Below are 20,255 nucleotides of genomic sequence, written 5' to 3' on the forward strand. Positions count from 1 at the left end.
CACAGCCATACACCCCCCCGCAACAGGGGTGGAATACACAGCCGTACACCCCTGGAATACACAGCCATACACATCCCTGGAACAGGGGTGCAATACACAGCTACACACACCCCTGGAACACCCATGCAGTACTCATTCCATACACTTGTGGAACACCCCTGGAATACACAGCCATACACCCCTAGAACACCACAGGAATACCCCTCGAACACCCCTGGAATACACAGCCATACACCCATGCAATACTCATCCATACAGTTGTGGAACACCCCTGGAATACACAGCCATACACCCCTGGAATACACAGCCATGCACACATGGCACCGATGTGTTTGCCGTGGGTCACTGCTGGGCCTTGGGGTCGGAGTTGCCTCCTCCCGACAGGGGCAGCTCCCACCCCGCGGCCTGGGAAAGCTCCAGTGTCTTCCCCTTCCCAGCAGGAATCATGACAAAGTGATGCTGGATGTACCTATGGGAAACAGGCAGTGGTGAACGGTGTTGGGTGTTGCAGTACAACAGTGGGTTATCACAGAGAAAAATATTGGGGCTTCTGTTGTGTTTGGGGTATTCTAAAAGCACGTGCATGGGGTCTGTGATGTGGAATAAAGGGTTATTTTGGGCCATTGTATTTGATTTAATGATATATACTCTCTTAACTGCACTGATTTATACTCCACTTGGAGTAGATTAATTTCTGAGTTTAAAACAAATAAGGGTTTTGCCTTCATATGTTTTTACCTTGAAAAGTAACTAAGGAGCCTTAACTGTGTTTTTAAGTATATTCATCATATGTTATGCTTGTGTAGGTATTTAGTTAGCTTTCAGTGGTCTACTGTGATTTCTGCCCACTGGATTTTTCACAAAGCTCTGTTTTACAGGATTTATGACATTTACGCCTCTGACTTTGGAAGAGAAGTTCAGCAAAAATGTCCAAGATTGAGAAAATGAGTATCCTCGGAGTGAGGAGTTTTGGGGTGGAGGATAAAGACAAACAAATTATCACTTTCTTTAATCCATTAACTATTTTGGTGGGACCAAATGGCGCAGGAAAAACGGTAAGGCTTGCTATATGTTTGGGCTTGAGCTGTAAAAGGTCTGAAGGGCTTCAACATTTGAATAATGATCTCTACTGAAAGGTATTAATAATATTGCAAAAGTTGTGCTGTTCACTGCACTGTTGTTTAGCATTATTAGAAATCTGCTTTCTTACCTGGATTGTACAGATTTTTTCTAGAAAATTGATCCATATCCTGATTAAAACAGATTTCAAAGTATCATGTTTGCATGATACTCGAAAAAATAAGATGTTATTTCTTATTTCTCCTCGCATATTTTACTCATTTTTAAATATTTGGGCTGTTACTGTGCTTTTATCTGTAGTCCATCTTGGTTACTCTGAATTGCCATTAAAAGTATATATTTATTTTTGTTTTCTTAGACTATCATTGAATGTCTTAAATATATATGCACTGGAGATTTTCCTCCTGGAACCAAAGGAAAAACATTTGTTCATGATCCAAAGGTAAGAGTTGTAGTGACTGAATTTGATGTGTATTTACTCCTGAATAAAACACTTCCCTGCACTCGGGGTTGTGAGTGAAACAGGGATGCTCAGGGTGTCGGCAGACGTGGGCTGACTGCGTTGCTTCAGGGAAAGCAGAGAGCTGGGGGAGAACAGAACATTCCCCACAGCTGGGGAGGCACATACTCATTTGGGCCTCGAGGAGAATTTTCCGTAATTGGGGTTTCTTTTTGCTTCTGCCGAGGTTGCCAATGAAACAGATGTGAGAGCTCAGATCCGGCTGCGGTTCCGGGATGTGAACGGGGAGCTCGTGGCCGTCCAGCGCTCCATGATCTGCACCCAGAAGGGCAAGACTCCGGAATTTAGAACGCTGGAATCTCTCATTACTAGGACAAAGTAAGTTGTCAAGTGGTTTTTTTCTTGCTTTGGCATCTGTTTGGTTTTGGGATATCTTTATGCATAAGATTAGAGAAAACTCCATAACGTATTCCTAAAAGCTACCAGAGCTTTTAGATTAAAGGTGTGGAGTTTCACCACTTTATCTGTTGGGTGATTGAAAAATCCTACATTTGATAGCCTCTAGGTTAAGAAATCTGTCAGCTTGAATTTATGTGAAAATTGTCTTAGTAATGATAGTGGGGAGGCCCTGGCACAGGTTGCCCAGAGAAGCAGTGGCTGCCCCATCCCTGAAGTGTCCAAGGCCAGGGTGGACGGAGCTTGGAGCAACCTGGGATAGTGGCATCCCTGACCACGGCAGAGGTTTGGAACAAGATGAGCTTTGAGGTTCCTTCCAACCCAAACTATTCCATGGTTCTCTGATTGTATGATACAGTTTAAAATTAACATTGTGTGGATTATGTAGGCTTTACTTCCATAAGAACATTTTCAGTTTCAGATCATTTTTGGCCCGTGTTTAACTCCCATCTCCACTGTTTCATTGTATTTCTTTTACTCCAAAGCGTTTTTGCTCCCTCTGGTGGTTCCACTGAGTTTTAAAACGTGTAACAGTCAGACTACAAATATTGACAGTGTTAAAAGCACCTGTCAACATGGTAATTATGGGCTTAAAAACTGTTACTTGTTAAATTTTCGAATCATTGTGTTACAACGAGATTGTGCCGTTAAAAATGCAGTTTACTTTTCGAAGAACTTGCTGGTAACCCCTCTGGGGATTTTCTTTCTCTGTACTCGGGCAGGAACGGTGAGAAGATCAGCAGCCTGAGTTCCAAGTGTGCAGAGATAGATAAGGAGATGATCACTGCCCTCGGGGTTTCTAAATCCGTGCTCAACAATGTCATTTTCTGCCACCAAGAAGAATCCAACTGGCCATTAAGTGAAGGAAAGGCCCTCAAACAAAAATTTGATGAGATCTTTTCCGCAACAAGGTATTTCTCTTTACTGTAATTAAATAAAAACTAAGTAAGAAAATGTCTTCTCTAATAATGTAGGTGTTGATGAAAATGTCTAAGGCATTGTTTCACACAGCACCATTGCTATATTGCCAAAAGATCTGAAATTTTTTGTCTTTTTTTTAAAGGTATATTAAAGCACTCGAAGCTCTGCGTCAGGTACGGCTGAAACAAAGCTTGAAAGTAAAAGAGTGTCAGACAGAACTGAAATATCTAAAACAAAATAAAGAGAAAGCCCAGGAAATCCAGGATCATCTCAACAACAGAGAGGCTCAACTGGCTGCTTCTAAGGAGAATATAAAAACAATTGAGAGCCAGCTTGAACCTCTGAAGGTAACTTGCATGATGATTGTGTTAATACTTTAATACAAAACAGTCAAAAACCTTACACTTTTATGTCTAATCCTTTGCCCTGAAGCAGAATCAAGCGCACCTCAGCTCGCCTGACAGATGCTGCTCTAACCTGTAAACAGTCACTGGAGATTTAAGAACATAGAATTCTTGTAGCAGCATTGGGGTTTTTTGTTGCTTGATTTTAAACCTCTGAAATTTAGCTGGTATCTGAAACTAAAATGGAAACTAATCTAAAACTTAGCCCTCCCTATTTTTTACAAGTATTTTATGATGCTGAAGGTTTTACACTTAAAATAATTGATTATGGGATTCATAAGCTGGTGAGATATTTTACTTCCAGCATTCTTTCTTTTGCAGAGTTCTCTGGCAGCAGTTGAACAGAATCTCACAAAAGTAATGAGGCTGGACAACGATGTGAAGGCCCTCGAGAGCAGGAGGCAGCAAATGGAGAAAGATAATCAAGATTTGCAACAGAAGATGGAAAAGGTTTCCTGTGTGACAAAAATTGAGATTAATTTGTTTTATCAGCCTAAGAAAAATATCTTTTCCAGTTTTGCTTGTAGCAAATTTTCCCCTTCCATGTGTTAGTATAGAAATTCTGCATGGGAGGTGTTTGTCTTTTATTTCTTGAATTCTGTTATAAAAACTGTACATTTTAAAAGCATCAATAATTGACTTATAAATTTAATTAATACAGAATAAAGTTAGCTTTCTGTATTTGGTGTACAGGTTTTCCAAGGAACAGATGAACAACTAAGGGATAGGTACCAGAACCACCAGAGAATAGTGAAGGAGAAGGAGAAGAAATTGTTGGACTATAAACGTGAGTTGGACAGAACCACTAAAGAATGTCAGAGGTTCAACAGTGAGAAATCTGAGCTGCTTGTTGAACGAGGTATTTTAGGCTTCATCTATAACCTTGTCTTTATTTTTTAATGTAACTCAGATCTGAAGTGGAACTACTGCTACTAACTGAAGGGATCTGAACTGGACAGAACTCCTGCCATGTGCATCAGTTTGGGCTCAGCTGCACATTGGGGTGTGGGCACCTTGCAGGGGGCCAGGTCTGGGTGTTCTGCTCCCAGAGTTTCTGTTGTGCCCTTGCTCTGAGCTCTAGTTGCAACATGTGGTACATCTTGTCTTAGAACTGAGAAAAACATGAAAGCTGAAAGCCCAGCATTCTCTGTTCACATGGGGAATGGGGGTGAGTCAGGTAGTGTTCTTTCATATATTGTATTCTCTTTTTGATGGATTATGGGAACTTCAGCAGAGCTGTAGTAGTTGAGGCACAGAATATATGCTTACATAAAATAAGTTTGGGGTTTGGTTTTTTATCAGAGTAATATTTTTAGTGTTTTAAGAGGCTTGCTTTTAAGTTATTGATTTATTACATTAATAAAAATTTAGCTACCTGAAATAACAGTCTCTAGCTACAACTTGTTTTTACTCTGTAGCTTTTTGTTTTATTTAAAAATACTTTCATTTCAAAGGCTTTAATAGTTGCAACTGACTTTGAATCCTGAATGTATCTTGGGGTTTTGAACATTCCTGTCACTCTCTCTCTCTGTGGAGGTCGTCTGCAGCTGCAGGCAGATCGTCACCAGGAGCACATCATGACCAGGGATTCCTTAATTCAGTCCTTGGCAGCACAGCTGGAGCTGGATGGTTTTGAGCGAGCACCTTTCAGTGAGAGGCACATCACCAGTTTTCACAGGTTGGTGAAGGAGAGACAGGAGAGAGACACAGAAGCTGCAAATCATTTGATGGTAAGCACTTGGTTATTTTAGTAGTGCCATCAGTATTGCCAGTTAGTGTGTTATTGGTCCAGACGTGTCTTTAAGGTACTGGGAGGAAGTGTTGGGGGGGAACTGAAGCCATTTTCCTTCTGGAATCCTTGCTTGTGGGTTGCCTGAATCTTTCCATGGAAGTTAGTTTTGGAACTAGGAGTGGTCATGAAAGCTGTTGGACAGGCAGTTTGTCACATAGGTTTTTCTAGCAGCCCTCATGCAGGTGGATCACTGACAGGCTCAAAAGCCTGAGGAAGAACTACAGTGGGCAGCTGGTTTACAAATAAGCAGCTTTTTGTTGAAGTCATGTTAAAAATGGAATTCCTCTCGCAGAATACTAGTGGTATGATGCATCTGCATTTTCCTGTCAAAAACATTGCAGCAGAAAACTTTGGGCAAGTTCTAGTTTTCTCAGTATTTCAGTGTCTTGTGTTACAGTGGTGACTGTTTGCAAACTAGTGGGGAAAAGTATTTTTAAATATTTTCCTGTGAAAAAAAATAATAAGTGTATTGTCACTGACTTCTTTCAGAGAGACTTTGCACGAAAAGAAGCAATGAAACAAAAACAGATAGATGACATAAGAGACAGAAAAACTGGATTAGAAAGAACCATTGACCTGAAGTCAGACATTCAAAATAAGAAACATGATGAGCTGAAGAAAGTCAAATGTGAATTGCAGCAGCTGGAGGGGTTTTCAGACAGAATTAGTGAGCTGGATGAGGAGATTGGCAAGACGGTAAGTTAATGTGGAACTGAAAAAATTATACAAGTTTGAAGTAAAAACTTTGGGCTTTATCATTAAAAAAATTGATAAAAACCAAAAAACTTAAACCCCCCTTGATCTTTACTCTGTCAGCTGCAGTTTTGCATTTTAATACCCACTGTGCTTTGTCTTTTAGATAGTGCATTCTTTGGGGCAGGGCCTGTTCACTACTTTGTTTTTGGTCAGTGCACACATAGAATATTCTGCTGCTGCCTGGTGAGTTGTAAATAAAAGCCACAGCTGGTGATAGGAGATTAGTCACCTTTAAATCAGTGGGCCAGAAACGTTGAATTGAAGTGCCACACTACCTACATTTGTCAAGATAACTTGTCTGTGAGATGGACTATTTGGTTATAAGTGTTTTAGCTGATGAAATATTGTAAAGGTACAAGCATTTTATGTTCCAGCTGAGCAACTGGTTATGCCTTTGTAGCCAAATATTTTATGTTTGTTAGCAGTATATGAATTCAGTGCTTGGCAGTGTTTTTTCTAACCTCCTCTCTAGGGTAACTCCAAATTTAATACACAGTAGATGCTAAAATAGAGAAAATCAAACTAAATATGAGGGAGCTTCCTGAAGCTATGTGATGTGGTTATGGCTTCTGGCAAAAGCATGAGTGACTTGGGGCAGCACTGCATCCCAGAACAGTGCATCCAGCCTCTGCCTGGGGCTTGCCTTGCCCCAGGCCACCATCACAGCCTTGGGCCTTTTACATGGATTCTTTACAAATCTTGTGCCTGTCCTGTAGCAGCTGATGAGCTGAAGAGCTTTCTTCTCTTTCCTTTAGTTAGAACTTCATCGATTTGTGTCGTTATTTGTGTTTTCTGGCCGTTTGTTTTTTGTATAGGAACATGAGCTGGAGAAGGCTGAGAGGAACAGCAATGTGGAAACGCTGGAACGGGAGGTACAGACTCTGCAAAGTGAGAAAATAAATCTGGACAAAGCTCTCAGGAGGTTGGATCAAGAGATGGAGCAGTTGAATCTACACACCACCACAATTACCCAAATGGAGATGCTGAAGAAAGACAAAGTAATTTTTAAATCAATATCTCATAAGAGAGGGACATAAAATTGATACAATCCCTCCAAGATTTGTGTATTTTTCAGGTGTTTATCAACAATCAGATGTAAAGCCTTCATAGAAGCCATTACCTTTATTAATGCAATGACTGTTATAAACTTGAAGATATGAAAACTTTAATTTAAAATACTTCCTTTCCCCAGGCAGAGAAAGAAGAGCAGATTAGAAAAGTAAAATCAAGACATTCTGAGGAACTAACGTCCCTGTTGGGATACTTCCCAAATAAAAAACAACTTGAAGACTGGCTTCATGGTAAAAATAAAAAGATTAATCAGACAAGGGATACACTTGCTAACCTTAAGTAGGTATTAATTTAATTGTTTATGTCTCCATAAGCATTTATGTTTTTAAATGTTGGAAAGTTTAATATGCTCAACATAGTTTTAACTTAAATTCGTTATTGTTTATTTAGGTATCTGCAAAATCAGAGAAAGCATCCTACAGTGTTCCTGTAATGTAGGGCTGATACAGTTTGTGCTAGTTGTTAAAATCACAATGTTTGTAGTGTGTCAAAGAGTGATAACAACTTTTGCTTGAGAGTTCAATAATATCTCACAAGCAGCAGTAGATGATCCTATTCTGTAAAGTTTTGTAGGGTTTTATTTGTTAGAAATTAGTTTCTCATCATAAACATATGGAAAACTAAAGGGATTTAAAATGAAACACTTTATCTATAGCACAGTTGATGCTACAGATTGGCTGAAAAATCATTAAAGAAGAAGTGGTGAACAGCTCTGGAATACCAATTTTAGGTTAACTTCCCGTGGTTTTGGTTTTGCTTAAACAGTTTAAATCTTTGGTTTTGGGTAATAAAAGAGTTTCTTCACTGATGTTTCAGCAAGCGACTGGCACTGGTAGAAAATGACAAAATTTACGCCAGTAATGAGCTAAAAAAAAAGGAAGAACAGTTGTCCCAGCATGAAGCAAAACTTTTTGATGTTTGTGGAAGTCAAGATTTTGAGAGCAATCTGAACAAACTTCAAGATGAAATTGAAAAAAGTTCCAAACAGCGAGGTAAATTCATGCACAGCTCTGCTCTTTCTCCCTAAAGCACTGATTTAGCTCTGATTATGAACTGTTTATTCAACATAAGTCTTCTGTTTGCTTTTCTGCCAGCTGTGCTTGCTGGAGCCACTGCAGTCTATTCCCAGTTCATTACACAACTGACAGAGGAGAGCCAGTCTTGCTGCCCAGTGTGCCAGCGAGTTTTCCAGACGGAGGCTGAGCTGCAGGATGTCATCAGTGACCTGCAGGCCAAGCTGCGCCTGGCCCCAGACAAGCTGAAGTCAACAGAGACTGAGCTTAAAAGGAAGGAGAAAAAACGGGATGAAATGATGAGCCTTAAACCACTGAGGTGAGGTGCAAAGCAAACCAGATTGTTGCAAGCTGTTTTCTTGCCAATGCTTGTTTTCTGATTGTTAAAACTATCAGGGAGGCTTTATTTTAGAACTAGTTAATTCATCTCATTGTTAATTTATCTAGTTAATTTATTTTGTTGAGATATTTTGAGAGCATTTGAGAATATATGAGGGTAGAGCTTTCCTTCACAAGAGGGCACTCTTGTACAGTGGATTATACCTTCTCATGGGCACTTGCTGTAATTAAGTTAAAAACCAAAAGAGATTTTGCTTGTTTTGTTTCATCTCACCTGTCTAAAATGAGGGATTATTACCCTAGCTGGGTATGTAACAAAAGCTTAGTTGAATGTGGGCAAGGTTAAGGGGTTACTATTTTGGTTAAATTTAATCTTCCACTATTAAATCATATCACAGATTTTATGATCTTGAATGTCTTCAATTTATGTTGCTGTTTTTGACAGAAGAAATTTTAGGGATTTATATCTTATTTAAGGCAAACTGTAGTTGAACTAGAAGAAAAGGAGATTCCAGACCTGAGGAACAAGATCCAGAATGCAAACAGAGATTTAACAGGCCTGAAGGGTGAGATAGAAGAACAGGAGTCATTCCTGCAGACAGCTTTGTCTGAGGAGGGAGGTGCCAAAGTGTGTTTACAGGATGTAACACTGATGGAAAGGTACCAGGTATGCTTTGGTTATTTTTTTTAATATATAAAATTATATTCACTTGCTAGGATTTAAATATGTAGTTATTCAGTAATATGACATAACTTTAAGGTCTGTATTTTAAAATACTTTAAAAGACAGTATAACACAGATGATCTTGGTACTAATAAAATTCACATTTTATGTAATCATTTTTTCTTTTAAGGACCACAGAGTACCTTGAGTTCTGATTCAATTCTGTGCTAGTAACTGGAAAAAAAGATATAATGCAGAACATGAGCAGGACCACAAGTACACCAAAGTGTTTCTCAGTCCTTACAGTTGTTATTCTCAGCATCTCACATGTGCTTCCATTCCCACAGTTCTGTGCCCTCTGAATATATGGTAAAGAGGAATCCTACACTTTTTGTTATTTTGGCATAGAAGACTGTTTTGAACAGTTTTCACTCTTTAATACCAACACAAAATCTTTGCTTGACTGAGAATCATCTTGGAACAATGACACAGAGGATGTGGGGCCAGGCAAAGGACTGAGAGCATTTCCCAGGTGGGAGGTGGCAGCAGCTCCCGAGGCTCCAGCAGTTCCATTGTCCCAGGGACAAGCTGTACATGTACCTGTCCTGAGGGGGGCTGAGAATGCCAAAAGCCCATCCATCCATACTGACTGATTTCCTCCACAGTTAAGAATTCCAATTTCTAGCAGCCTGTGGCTGACACAACCCAACTGCTAACAATGTGACATTGCTCCAGAAGAGAGGGGAAATTTGAAGGTGCCTGAGCTTATTCTTATGTGCCAAAAATTAAAAAATACATTGTTGAACACTAATACAATAGTAATAGTATTTTTCCTTATACTTTCAGACTGATATTAGGGATATGGAACGAAAAATTGCTCAGCAGGAGGCTAAACTGCTGGGGGTAGATTTAAGTAGAACTGTTCTACAAGTAAGCCAAGAAAAACAGGAGAAAAAACACTTGTGGGATACAGGTAGGCCTTACAAAGCTGGTATTTAATTTTTATACTGGAAATAATGTTCCAAACTTCCTGCCATTAACATTTTAGTTTGCTTATTTTACGTTCTGAAGTAACTGTATTCCCCTAGTTTGTTGTTATGGGTTTTTGGAGTCATAGAATCATCATAGAATCATAGAATCAGCTGGGTTGGAAGGGACCTCTGAGATCATCCAGTCCAACCCTTGATCCAACCCCGCTGTGGTTCCCAGCCCATGGCACTGATGCCACATCCAGTCTCATCTTAAAAACCTCCAGGGATGGAGAATCCACCCCTTCCCTGGGCAGCCCATTCCAATGGCTGAGCACCCTCTCTGGAAAGAAATTCTTCCTAATATCCAACCTAACCCTCCCCTGGCACAACTTCAGACCGAGCCCTCTTGTCTTGCTGATGGTTGCCTGGGAAAAGAGACCAACCCCCCCTGGCTCCCCCCTCCTGTCAGGGAGTTGAAGAGAGTGAGGAGGTCTCCCCTGAGCCTCCTCTTCTCCAGGCTGAACAGCCCCAGCTCCCTCAGCCTCTCCTCACAGCACTTGTGCTCCAGTCCCTTCCCCAGCCTCGCTGCTCTTCTCTGGCCCTGCTCCAGCCCCTCAATGTCCTTCCTGAGCTGAGGGCCCAGAGCTGGACACAGCACTCCAGGGGTGGCCTCACCAGTGCTGAGTCCAGTCATACCAGCCTGATTTAGAGTAAAAGGAAGACAGCGATGGTTTTAAGAACAGATTGACTATTTCACTGTGTTTTCATCTGCAGTTACTGGTAAAATTGAGTTAAATCAGAAGCTCAAGCAAGACCAGCAGAGTCAGATTCAGCAGCTGAAGAGCACAGTGAACGAGCTGAGGGCAGAGAGGCTGCAGATTGTGAGCAGCATGCAGCGCCGGCGGCAGCTGGAGGAGCAGAGCGTGGAGCTCAGCACGGAGGTGCAGTCCCTGGGCAGGGAGATCAGGGTAAGAAACACTCTTCATTAGTTAACCCTTGGCTATGTTGCCCTTGAAATAAAAAATAATAATCTTGATGTGTTAACATTGTCTCTAATCGTGGCCAGTGAGATGTGTTTTTAAGTGTTTGTCCTGTGCTGCTGTTGTGTATCTTGGGCAATATCTAGAACTTTATTAATATGTTTGGTTTTTTTTTTTAATACACCCAAAAAAGAAAAGTAATCACGTTGCTGTTTTTGCCAATTGAAAATTTACTGCTTTTTAACAGAATGTGAAAATAAAAAGGACTTTTTCCAACTGCTTTTCAGGAAGCAAAAGAACAAGTATTTCCTTTGGATGCAACTTTAGAAAAACTGCAGCAGGAGAAGGATGATCTAGTGAATAAAAGGACTACAAGTAATAAAGAAACACAAGAGAAGGTTTGTTTGCTCTTGGCATAGCTGGGAGACAGGATTAGATACTGTTTTTCAGGCATGTATGGAAACTGTGGTAATGAATTTATTTTCAGGAAAGGGCAGTAACTTCAGCAGATGCTTGAGATTGGTGGAGCTTTTAGGGAAGAAAAGAAACATAAGTCAGTCAGGACATGAACTCAATTGTAATTAACCTTTGGCAGTCTTGACAAACGGTTTCTTGGGACATTTGGCAATATTTATTGGCCAATGGGTTGAAAAGCCCTTCCTGATAGACCTAAGAGGAATGGCAGGGGTGGCCATCACCTGTCCTTGCCAAGAGACACACTTGCTTTTCCCAGGTGAAGGAGCTCTCTTGTGTAAGCACAAATGAGTCATTCACCATTTGTTTTGAGAGACATTTTTATAGTTATAAGGAGCATTTGGATCTCAAAAGCTGAAGGCTTTATTAGATAATTAAAGAGAGTTATGATAAGTGATTGTACTTTGGCAGTAGAGTTATCCAGTATCTCATCTTTGATGCAGGGCACATCTGCTCTTGGACTTAAGACCACATTTCATTTGAAATCTTTTCTCTGCAGATAAATGGCATAAATGAGAAAGTTAAAGATATAAACAAGTACATGAAAGAAATTGAAAACTATATTCAACAAGGAAAAGAAGACTATAAAAAGGTAATCTAAAAACCAGACAATAAAAAGTTTGCATGGAAAGTGCTTCTGTGCTTAAATCATATACCATTTTATTTCTTTAGCAAAAGGAGTCTGAACTTGATGAAGTAAATTCTCATTTGGCTGCCTGTGAGAAACAGAAGGAAAAGATAAGTAAAGAGATGGAAGAGACTCGACAAGATATTGACACTCAAAAGGTGGATGTATTGCTTCAAGTGTACTTTTTGTGGTTGAAATAATTCCTAGTTTTGGTTTAAATCTGCCTGGGTCTGTAGCGGTGCAAAATTTTAATTCCTTCTAATTTATCTAACCAGCTGTTGGTCAAAATAGCTGCTATCCATGCATTAGGCTGAAAAAAATCTTGAGATTTGTGTATGCAAAACCAAAAAACATTTAACTGTCATCTTATGGTATTTCCAAAAGGGTTAAGTCTGTTGGGATAGTAGCCAACATTTTCAGGAGTATCTTTGTGTGGAGAAAACATGCCTTTTTAAGTAAAATACCAAAAGTTGCTAGTTACTCCAGATTTTATCAGGTACTTTAAATTCCTGTGTATCTATTTCAAATACTGCTTATGTTCTTCATAGGAAATATGTCTTACCCATTCTACCCCTCCACTTACTGTCTAACTTGTAGAAGTGAGATAGGGGGCTTGGTTAAATCTCATCCTAAACTACTTACCCCATTTGAAACATTGATTAATATTCACACACAGAATCACTTGTGTTCACCTGTGAAAGTAAATACTGTAAGTGTTGCTCCAGTTTGAAAGCTGAAATAATACTGCTGATTTTCATTGTGCTCCATTTCTAGCACAAGATAAGTGCTCACTGTGATAATTTTAATTGTTGTCGATTATTGTATGTTTGCAGAATGCTTTAGAGTTGTACAGAACTCATACATTGTAGTTGAGAACCAATATACTGAACCATTGTACACCTCCTTGCTTTCTGGGGGGGCAGGTACAGGAAAGGTGGCTGGAGGATAATCTGACTTTGAGGAGCCGGAACGAGGAGCTAAAAAAAGTGGAAGACAAGATAAAACAGCTTATGAAGGAGATGGGAGAAATGAAAGTACCCCAAATGAAAAAGTAAGCACCTTGAAAACAGAATGGCTCTGCAGAAGAATTCAGGCAATATCTGAATGTTGTACTCACTGTGTTTTTGTGTGTCCTGGTCCTCTTTTCTCCCCAGACATGTAGACCACTTCCTTCACACCTGTATTTGCTTCACATCCCCATGACAACAACATAAATGACTCAGTGAAATTAAGTAGTGCTTCTGGCTAGAAGTAGAAATATGTGCTCATACCTGTTCCAACCTGATCCTTTTTCATGATGTTCACTGCTAAATCCACATTTAAATAATCCATACTTCTGGATAAGAATATTTAGTTTTCATTTTCAGTCTGCTCACTTAGATCCCAGCAGCAAATTCTGTTTACCTCAGTAGTTTAATAATAATTGCTCAGATAATAAACACTTTTGAAAAGTAATTATCCCTCTGCTGATTCTTGCATGTGAAAGATTTATTTAGCTTACTAGAGCTTACCCAATAATTGTTCTTACTTTGCCTGGTATCCTAGTTAAATTCCACCTATGAAATTAATTATTTTTTATAAATCTGTTAATAGCACTTTAGCATTTGAACTTGACACCCTGCTTCTCCCACTCAGAATAGTGGTTTGAATATGTTCTTAACAAACTTTGAAATGTTTTTATTTCAATAATGTCTTTGTTTCAGTGGCATTAGTGCTATAATTTTAACTGTTACAGCCTTTAAAGATACAATATAATGAGCTACTGTCTAGCGTGAATGAGAACCCTGATTAAAAAATTGTGTAACACTAAATACAGAAGAGTTGTGTATCAATTATGGTTTCACAGTGAACAAAAGCATTTGGAGGAGAAAATAGAATCTCTGAAAAGGAACCATCACGTGGCCCTTGGCCGCCAACGCGGGTTCGAGGAAGAGATTGTTCGGTTTAGGAAGGAGCTTCGAGAGCCACAGTTCAAAGGTGCAGAGGACAAATACAGGGACATGATGATTGTCATGAGAACAACAGAGCTGGTGAACAAAGATCTGGACCTTTATTACAAGGCTCTTGATAAGTAAGTATTGTCATGGGAGGGTCATTCTGAAATGTTTTCATCTTTATCAATAACCTCGATGCAAAAGCAGCTTTCAATTCCGGGCTTCCAGGATAACCTAGAAATAGTAAATGGATACAATTCTTTAATATATATAACAATTTGCCTTTACAAATCCTGGCATTTAAATATTAGGATAGCATAACAAGGTACAACTTTTAAAGTAAATTGATGCAACCACACTAGAAACTGCACAGGATTAGTACGATGTAGGATATCTGTAAGTTAATGTCTATAATGTACAGATAGTAAATAGATTGATGGTAATAATTGGATTTTAATACAGTCATAGATAAGGCTGATGATCATTGTAATTTCATTCCCAGTTCTCTGTAGGATTTATTTGTATGGTTGTACATGTTAGGACTCATATTTGGAGTGCAACAGTTGGAGAGAGATAAGGAAAGGTGAAATCCATGTTTAAATCCTTCATTATTAACCTGGGTCTTTCTACTTTCATTTCTATAGCAGTGTCTTTTAGCACCTTCTGGTCATATCTTAACATGAATAAGATATGCCAGGTAGATTTTTTGTTTCCCATGATCATCTGCTGAGGTAATCTATTGTGTTTTTGATTATTACAATATGGAGGTGCTTTCTGCCCTTTTCCAGTGTGGGTGGTTTTGTGCCTATATCAAAGAAGGCAAGATCATAAGAAACACGTCTGGCATTTGATGGAAAGTGTAGCAAACTTTGTGATTGTTTCTGTTTCCTCTGGAAGCTTATTTGCTAGTCTTGGACTGACTGGCCAAAAAGGGCATCTCCGAATTTGTGACCATGTACAAAGTAAAACATGTGGCTCCCTCAAACCCCGTTTGTTCAGTTGTGATGGTGGAACAGCACCGAGCTATGTGTAATTCTTGCCTTTCAGCTGCAATGCAAATGCACTCCAAGAATTTCCTTTTTAGAATTAGGCTCATTTTGTATGCTATCAAGTCATCTATTGTTTCTATTTAAGGCTAAACAGGAAAACAGGCTTGTAATTTCAAGAAAAATAGATAAGCATCACTTATGGGTAATCGTCTGAAAAATCGGTGAGACGAAATTCTACCTCCAGTGGCCAGAGCTGGGGATGGGGCTGGGAAAGCCAACACTGTGGGTGTTCTGTGCTATCAGCTGATCTTTATTGACTTAATATTTAGAGGTTGTGATAAATATTGATGAGGAATGCATTCTTGGGGTTAATTTAGTAAATTGTTGAAAACCCTTCGGTTTTAACTTAACAAATTCCTATTAGACTTGATACCTCAATATTCCCCAGAGCAGGTGGAGGAGCAGAGGTGGGAAAAGTATATGTAAAAGTGCATTTCAGAAGGATTATTTTATTTCTGCTGTGTTTTTTGTGCTATGTTCACTTGCCATAAATTGAGCAAGCTTTTTTTTTTATTATAGAGTAGTTTTTCTTTAAAAAACTACTCAGAAATGCAGCGTCCTGTCCTTTCCTGAATGCTGTGTAGGACTTCATCTGTTAATGAACTAAAATCATGCTGATATATTCACCAGGGAAATTAAATTCAAAATTATTAATGACATTCTGTGTTACTCTTGCTGCTGAAGAGAAAGGCAGTTCTAGTCATAATGCCTGTTTGGGTAATTATAAAATTACATCCTTGATAAAAATTCTCTGCTCTGGGGAGGCTTCAGGTTCTCCTTTCCTATTGCTGATGGCACTGTTGGGGGACTGTGCTGAAGAGTAACACTGTTGTTCTGGAAGCCTTACCATGAGATTCATCTTCTTGGTGTCAGTTTGAAATACACTTCACACATAAATTATAATTCTCTTGAAAAGTCAGGTAAAGTGGAACAAGTGGAAATAACTTTATCTGCATTACTTTCCTACTTCTTGAGACTGAGGTGTTTCTGACAATAGAATTATTTACACAGTAGTGTGTCATTAGTCTTTAAATGCTTCTGCATTCAAAATGAACTGGTATTTCTTCTATTTTTAGTAAAAGTGTTTAGGGAATGGAAAGGGAGCCACTGCCTAAAGCCCCTGTAGTCCATAGCAGTCCATGGTTGCATCTCTAACATTTTGTGGGTTTTGTTGCTTTTCTTTAGAGCAATAATGACATTTCATAGCATGAAGATGGAAGAAATCAACAAAATAATTCGTGACCTTTGGCGAAACATTTACAGAGGACAAGGTTTGTAATGTTTTTTATTAGTTTATCCCATGTGTATCTATTTGATATCGAGCACTGCGTATGGAACAGTGTTTGTTCTCAAGATGGAAAACCTGGGATCTGAAAATAGTTGGTTTCATTGTAAAGGCTACATCTGTTCTTCACCACTGCAATCTTTTTATTACACATTATATAGTAAATTGCAGGATAAATAGAATTACTTTTCCCTTTTCTGTGTTTTCCAAAGGTAAGGTTTCCTTGAGGCAGAGGAAATGCAGGAGTTCATTCTTTCCATTTCAGAAAAATTAATTTCAAAGATGTATCTGTTAGTGGGAGCTCTGAACCAAATTTTTGTTTTTACTGGATATTACACCTCATCTCCCTTTAATCCTGTGTTGTTTTTAAAGATTTTTGATAATGTAAAAACCGTCTCCTTCCCGTTTTCAGATATTGAATATATAGAGATTCGTTCTGATGCCGACGAGAACGTCTCGGCCGCTGATAAGAGAAGAAACTACAATTACAGGGTGGTGATGGTGAAGGGAGACACGGCCCTGGACATGCGGGGGAGATGCAGTGCTGGGCAGAAGGTGGTGGCTTTTTGTGTTTAGTGCCCAGGGGTTCTGAGAGCAGACCCAGGGGGATGCAGAGGAGTCTCGTGTTCAGAAGGGACTGAAGCACAGGCGGCTCCAGCTCTGATTTATTTTTGTGTACAACTTCCCTCCACTGTCTGGGTGTTGCTGTCAATATATTATTCTGCAATATGTGGTTCTGAACATCTGAACCCTGCATTGTTTCAGTTGGGCACCAGACTGGTTCCTTTCAGGGGTGAAGGCTTTGACTTCCCTCTCTCCTCAAGTTCAGCTCCTCCCAGTCTGAGGTTACCACAGCTTTAGGTCAATCGATTTGTTCCCATGTTTTTTATCTTCCTGAGCCTTTGGTCTTCTTTTTACATCTACCTCTTAAGTTGACAGGACCTCTTTCCCTCCACATTTTGTTTCTCTCCTACTGCTTTCAGTTCATGTCACCAATATCACACCAAGCCATCCTTCCAGGTATTGCCTTTCCTTCTGTGCTGTCAGCTCACAGCTCTGTGCTCTGCCCATTCTTCTGGCCCAGTGCTTTAATAACACACTGGCCAAGTGGCCTGATGTCACCAGCCATGACAGTCCCTGTGGTCAGAAGTTCCTCACAGCCACCCCCCCTCACGTTGGGGCTGCAGAGTTGTTTCCACCTGCCTGGTGTGCTGTCTCCTAGAGCAGTTTAGATGTTGCGTTGCAGTCCTATGTAAATGAGAGTGAAACCTGAACAAGTTTCTGAGCCGATATTCTGAGAATTCTTTGATCATGAACGGAGGTGCCAGCAGTCGTGATAATTGGAAAATATTTTTGGCAGCACAGTTTCCATCGAGTGACCTGTAATTTGCACTAGTTCAGGAGATCTTACAGGTATGATTAGGCATGTTGATACAAAACTAACATGTACAGTGGCAAACCATGCTGTCTTCAATTTTAGTAAGTAGTCAGGAGTTCAGTAACTCAAACTTAGTGATGCAGGCAAATTTCCACCCTCCCTGTGCAGTAGGATGGGCTTGCACAGAGAGTGGAGGTAATGCAGGTGGCAGTTTGTAGCTTCCTTACCTCAGATTAGAATCCTTTCTTCCTATCTCCTGAATTTTGAGTACTTGACTTCTTTGTAGAGTCCATCTTTCAATTCAAACTTGGAAGTTGTGATGTAGTTTTTCAGTAATTAATTAGTTATTGTCATTTTGTGAACTATCAGCACATTGTTCTGTAAGCTTCAGTCACAGTTTGTAATGGAATTAAAAATAGTTCCATTTTAAAGAGGTTCTCATGTAGAACCTCTTTAAACACTTTGGAGAGTGAGGGGTTTTCATGTTGGTTTTGTATTTCTTTCCATTAGGTGCTTGCTTCTCTTATTATTCGCCTTGCTCTGGCAGAAACATTCTGTCTCAACTGTGGCATCCTGGCCCTGGATGAGCCCACGACCAACCTCGACCGAGAAAACATTGAGTCTCTGGCACAGGCCCTGGTGGAGTAAGTGAGCTCTCCTTGTGACACTGAAAGATGGGTATTTCTCAAGTGGTCAGAGTAGTTGGCAGTAGTGAATTACATTTTAAGATGGCACATCTTGGCATCTGCAAACACTCATGCAAAGCAGCAGCCTTAAATTCCCTCTATCTGGAAAAGAAAAAGTATTTCTTAAATAATTTGAGGGTTTTTGTTAATATGGGTAAAAATAGTGGCTAATCAGCATTAGGTTGGTCAATGGTTCATGTCACTCGTTGTGGACAGCTGAATTTTTGTGCTATGTGTTTACAAGTTCTCTAAAAGCAGCACATGCTTCAGACAAACACACAGTCAATAATATCTCCTTGCAGGATCATAAAAAGCCGCTCCCAGCAGCGGAACTTTCAGCTCCTGGTGATAACTCACGATGAAGATTTCGTTGAACTTCTGGGCCGTTCTGAGTACGTGGAAACGTTCTACAGGATCAGGAAGAACGTTGACCAGTGCTCTGAGATCATGAAATGCAGTGTCAGCTCCCTGGGCTCGTATGTTCATTAGAACCTCCAGTGAGGACACATTACAGGCAGCCTGACTGATACATTATACACTGCCTGGCTCGACAGAGCTCAGGTGAAGGTGCCTGAAAATATTGTTCCTTTGTATTGTAATCTGTTGAAGATCTGTCACAATTTTAGCCAGAGTCTAAAACTGTAAGACTTTTAAACTTCATCTCTTTCTACATATTTCTGGAATTTCTTAGGAATCGCCATGATTGGAAAGAATTTAAATGAATACCAGGCAGTTTAATTTAGGTGTATTCTGTGCTTTAAAAGGGAAAATAAAATTGTGACTTCTTTGTGTATGTCCTGTTGGGGAGATCCACTGCAGATTCTCTGGAACAGCTGCAGCTCTGTCACTGGAATAGGGCCTGCCCTCCATCTCTGGCAAGGTCAGCATGGGTGGGTGTCTCGTGTTCGTAGCCACCCCCCTGGTCTACCCAAAATTCACAAGCTTCAAAGGGAAATTTTACTACTGTCTGTACAAGATAACCTAACTCTGGCTGCTCAAAGACACAGTCTTCCCCAAGTCTAACAGCTTGTTTGAGAATAAAGCAAAGCCCTGTCTCTAACCAGAGGAATGAGTGAATTCTCTTTGCTCAGTGAGTTGTGTCATGTTCTGATTCTCCATGGCAGTGATTGTGAAAATGGTACAGAAGTGCCTCAGAGAGTTGATGTGTGTGGATGCTGAGCTTCACTGCCCAGCTGTGGGTTTCCTTGGCATGGCAGCCTGAGGGAACCTGCTGCTCACTTGGGGTGACAATGGAAAGCCAAGGGCTGGCCTGTCCCAAAATGCAAAGGGCCTGATGGCCCCGAGGCTGCAGACAGGAGTTCTCACAACGAGCCTTGCTGCCTCCAAAGCCCTGAGGGAAGGGACTTACCTGTCTCTGTTTGTAGGCAGGTAGGAGGCACCTCTTCTGCCTTGAGCTCTTGGTAAGAGTCCACAAGCAGAAGCTGCACTGTAATTCTTTAAATCCTTGCAGTCAGCAGTGACCAGCTGAAGCTCCTCAGCAAACTGTGACCAAAGCTGTAACATGGGGATGTTTCTCTCTGGCTGAGAACATTGCCTGCTGTCTTCCTCCTCCTCCAGGGTGCAGGAATGCCTTTATTTTGCAGGGTGAGGAGCAGCTGACAGGGGTGGGGGTGTGGGCAGACCTGGCACCTGTGGGCAGGGGTGAGGGGCACCCCTTAAGGGGTAATGGCAGAACCCAAACCCTTCAACTATGGATTATTTCCACCTCAGTTTTCTGAAAGCCACCAGGGTCAGTGTGGCCCCAGTCATGGGAAACCACTCAAAGATAAGTGAATGAATGGGACTTCCTAGCAATTACGTTTTCACCAATTCCCCCAAAAAAAGCAATGAACACACAACTGGGGAGGGAGGTGGGGAGAGTAGGCAAAGGAAAATGCTACTAACGGGCATCAT

General features: G+C 40.4%; 1 protein-coding gene across 1 annotated transcript in view; it reads left to right on the top strand.

Moving 5' to 3' along the window:
* Nucleotides 1-19,406, top strand: part of RAD50 (RAD50 double strand break repair protein) — a 19,879-nt gene extending 473 nt beyond the window's left edge. Inside the window, exons 2-26 of the mRNA XM_027643396.1 lie at nucleotides 879-1,055; nucleotides 1,439-1,522; nucleotides 1,767-1,918; nucleotides 2,719-2,907; nucleotides 3,060-3,264; nucleotides 3,643-3,771; nucleotides 4,015-4,180; nucleotides 4,858-5,051; nucleotides 5,603-5,809; nucleotides 6,685-6,867; nucleotides 7,062-7,219; nucleotides 7,757-7,932; nucleotides 8,035-8,272; nucleotides 8,770-8,959; nucleotides 9,803-9,929; nucleotides 10,702-10,895; nucleotides 11,195-11,305; nucleotides 11,881-11,973; nucleotides 12,054-12,167; nucleotides 12,933-13,060; nucleotides 13,856-14,080; nucleotides 16,178-16,263; nucleotides 16,690-16,832; nucleotides 18,166-18,299; nucleotides 18,644-19,406. Of these exons, the coding sequence (XP_027499197.1) occupies nucleotides 927-1,055; nucleotides 1,439-1,522; nucleotides 1,767-1,918; nucleotides 2,719-2,907; nucleotides 3,060-3,264; nucleotides 3,643-3,771; nucleotides 4,015-4,180; nucleotides 4,858-5,051; nucleotides 5,603-5,809; nucleotides 6,685-6,867; nucleotides 7,062-7,219; nucleotides 7,757-7,932; nucleotides 8,035-8,272; nucleotides 8,770-8,959; nucleotides 9,803-9,929; nucleotides 10,702-10,895; nucleotides 11,195-11,305; nucleotides 11,881-11,973; nucleotides 12,054-12,167; nucleotides 12,933-13,060; nucleotides 13,856-14,080; nucleotides 16,178-16,263; nucleotides 16,690-16,832; nucleotides 18,166-18,299; nucleotides 18,644-18,830 (3,942 nt within the window). The 5' untranslated portion in view covers nucleotides 879-926 and the 3' untranslated portion in view covers nucleotides 18,831-19,406. The remainder of the gene's footprint in view (nucleotides 1-878; nucleotides 1,056-1,438; nucleotides 1,523-1,766; nucleotides 1,919-2,718; nucleotides 2,908-3,059; nucleotides 3,265-3,642; nucleotides 3,772-4,014; nucleotides 4,181-4,857; nucleotides 5,052-5,602; nucleotides 5,810-6,684; nucleotides 6,868-7,061; nucleotides 7,220-7,756; nucleotides 7,933-8,034; nucleotides 8,273-8,769; nucleotides 8,960-9,802; nucleotides 9,930-10,701; nucleotides 10,896-11,194; nucleotides 11,306-11,880; nucleotides 11,974-12,053; nucleotides 12,168-12,932; nucleotides 13,061-13,855; nucleotides 14,081-16,177; nucleotides 16,264-16,689; nucleotides 16,833-18,165; nucleotides 18,300-18,643) is intronic.
* Nucleotides 19,407-20,255: the final 849 nt, after the last annotated feature.

Source organism: Corapipo altera, unplaced genomic scaffold (assembly GCF_003945725.1).
Source record: "Corapipo altera isolate COAL_440 unplaced genomic scaffold, ASM394572v1 75, whole genome shotgun sequence".
Classification (NCBI taxonomy): domain Eukaryota; kingdom Metazoa; phylum Chordata; class Aves; order Passeriformes; family Pipridae; genus Corapipo; species Corapipo altera.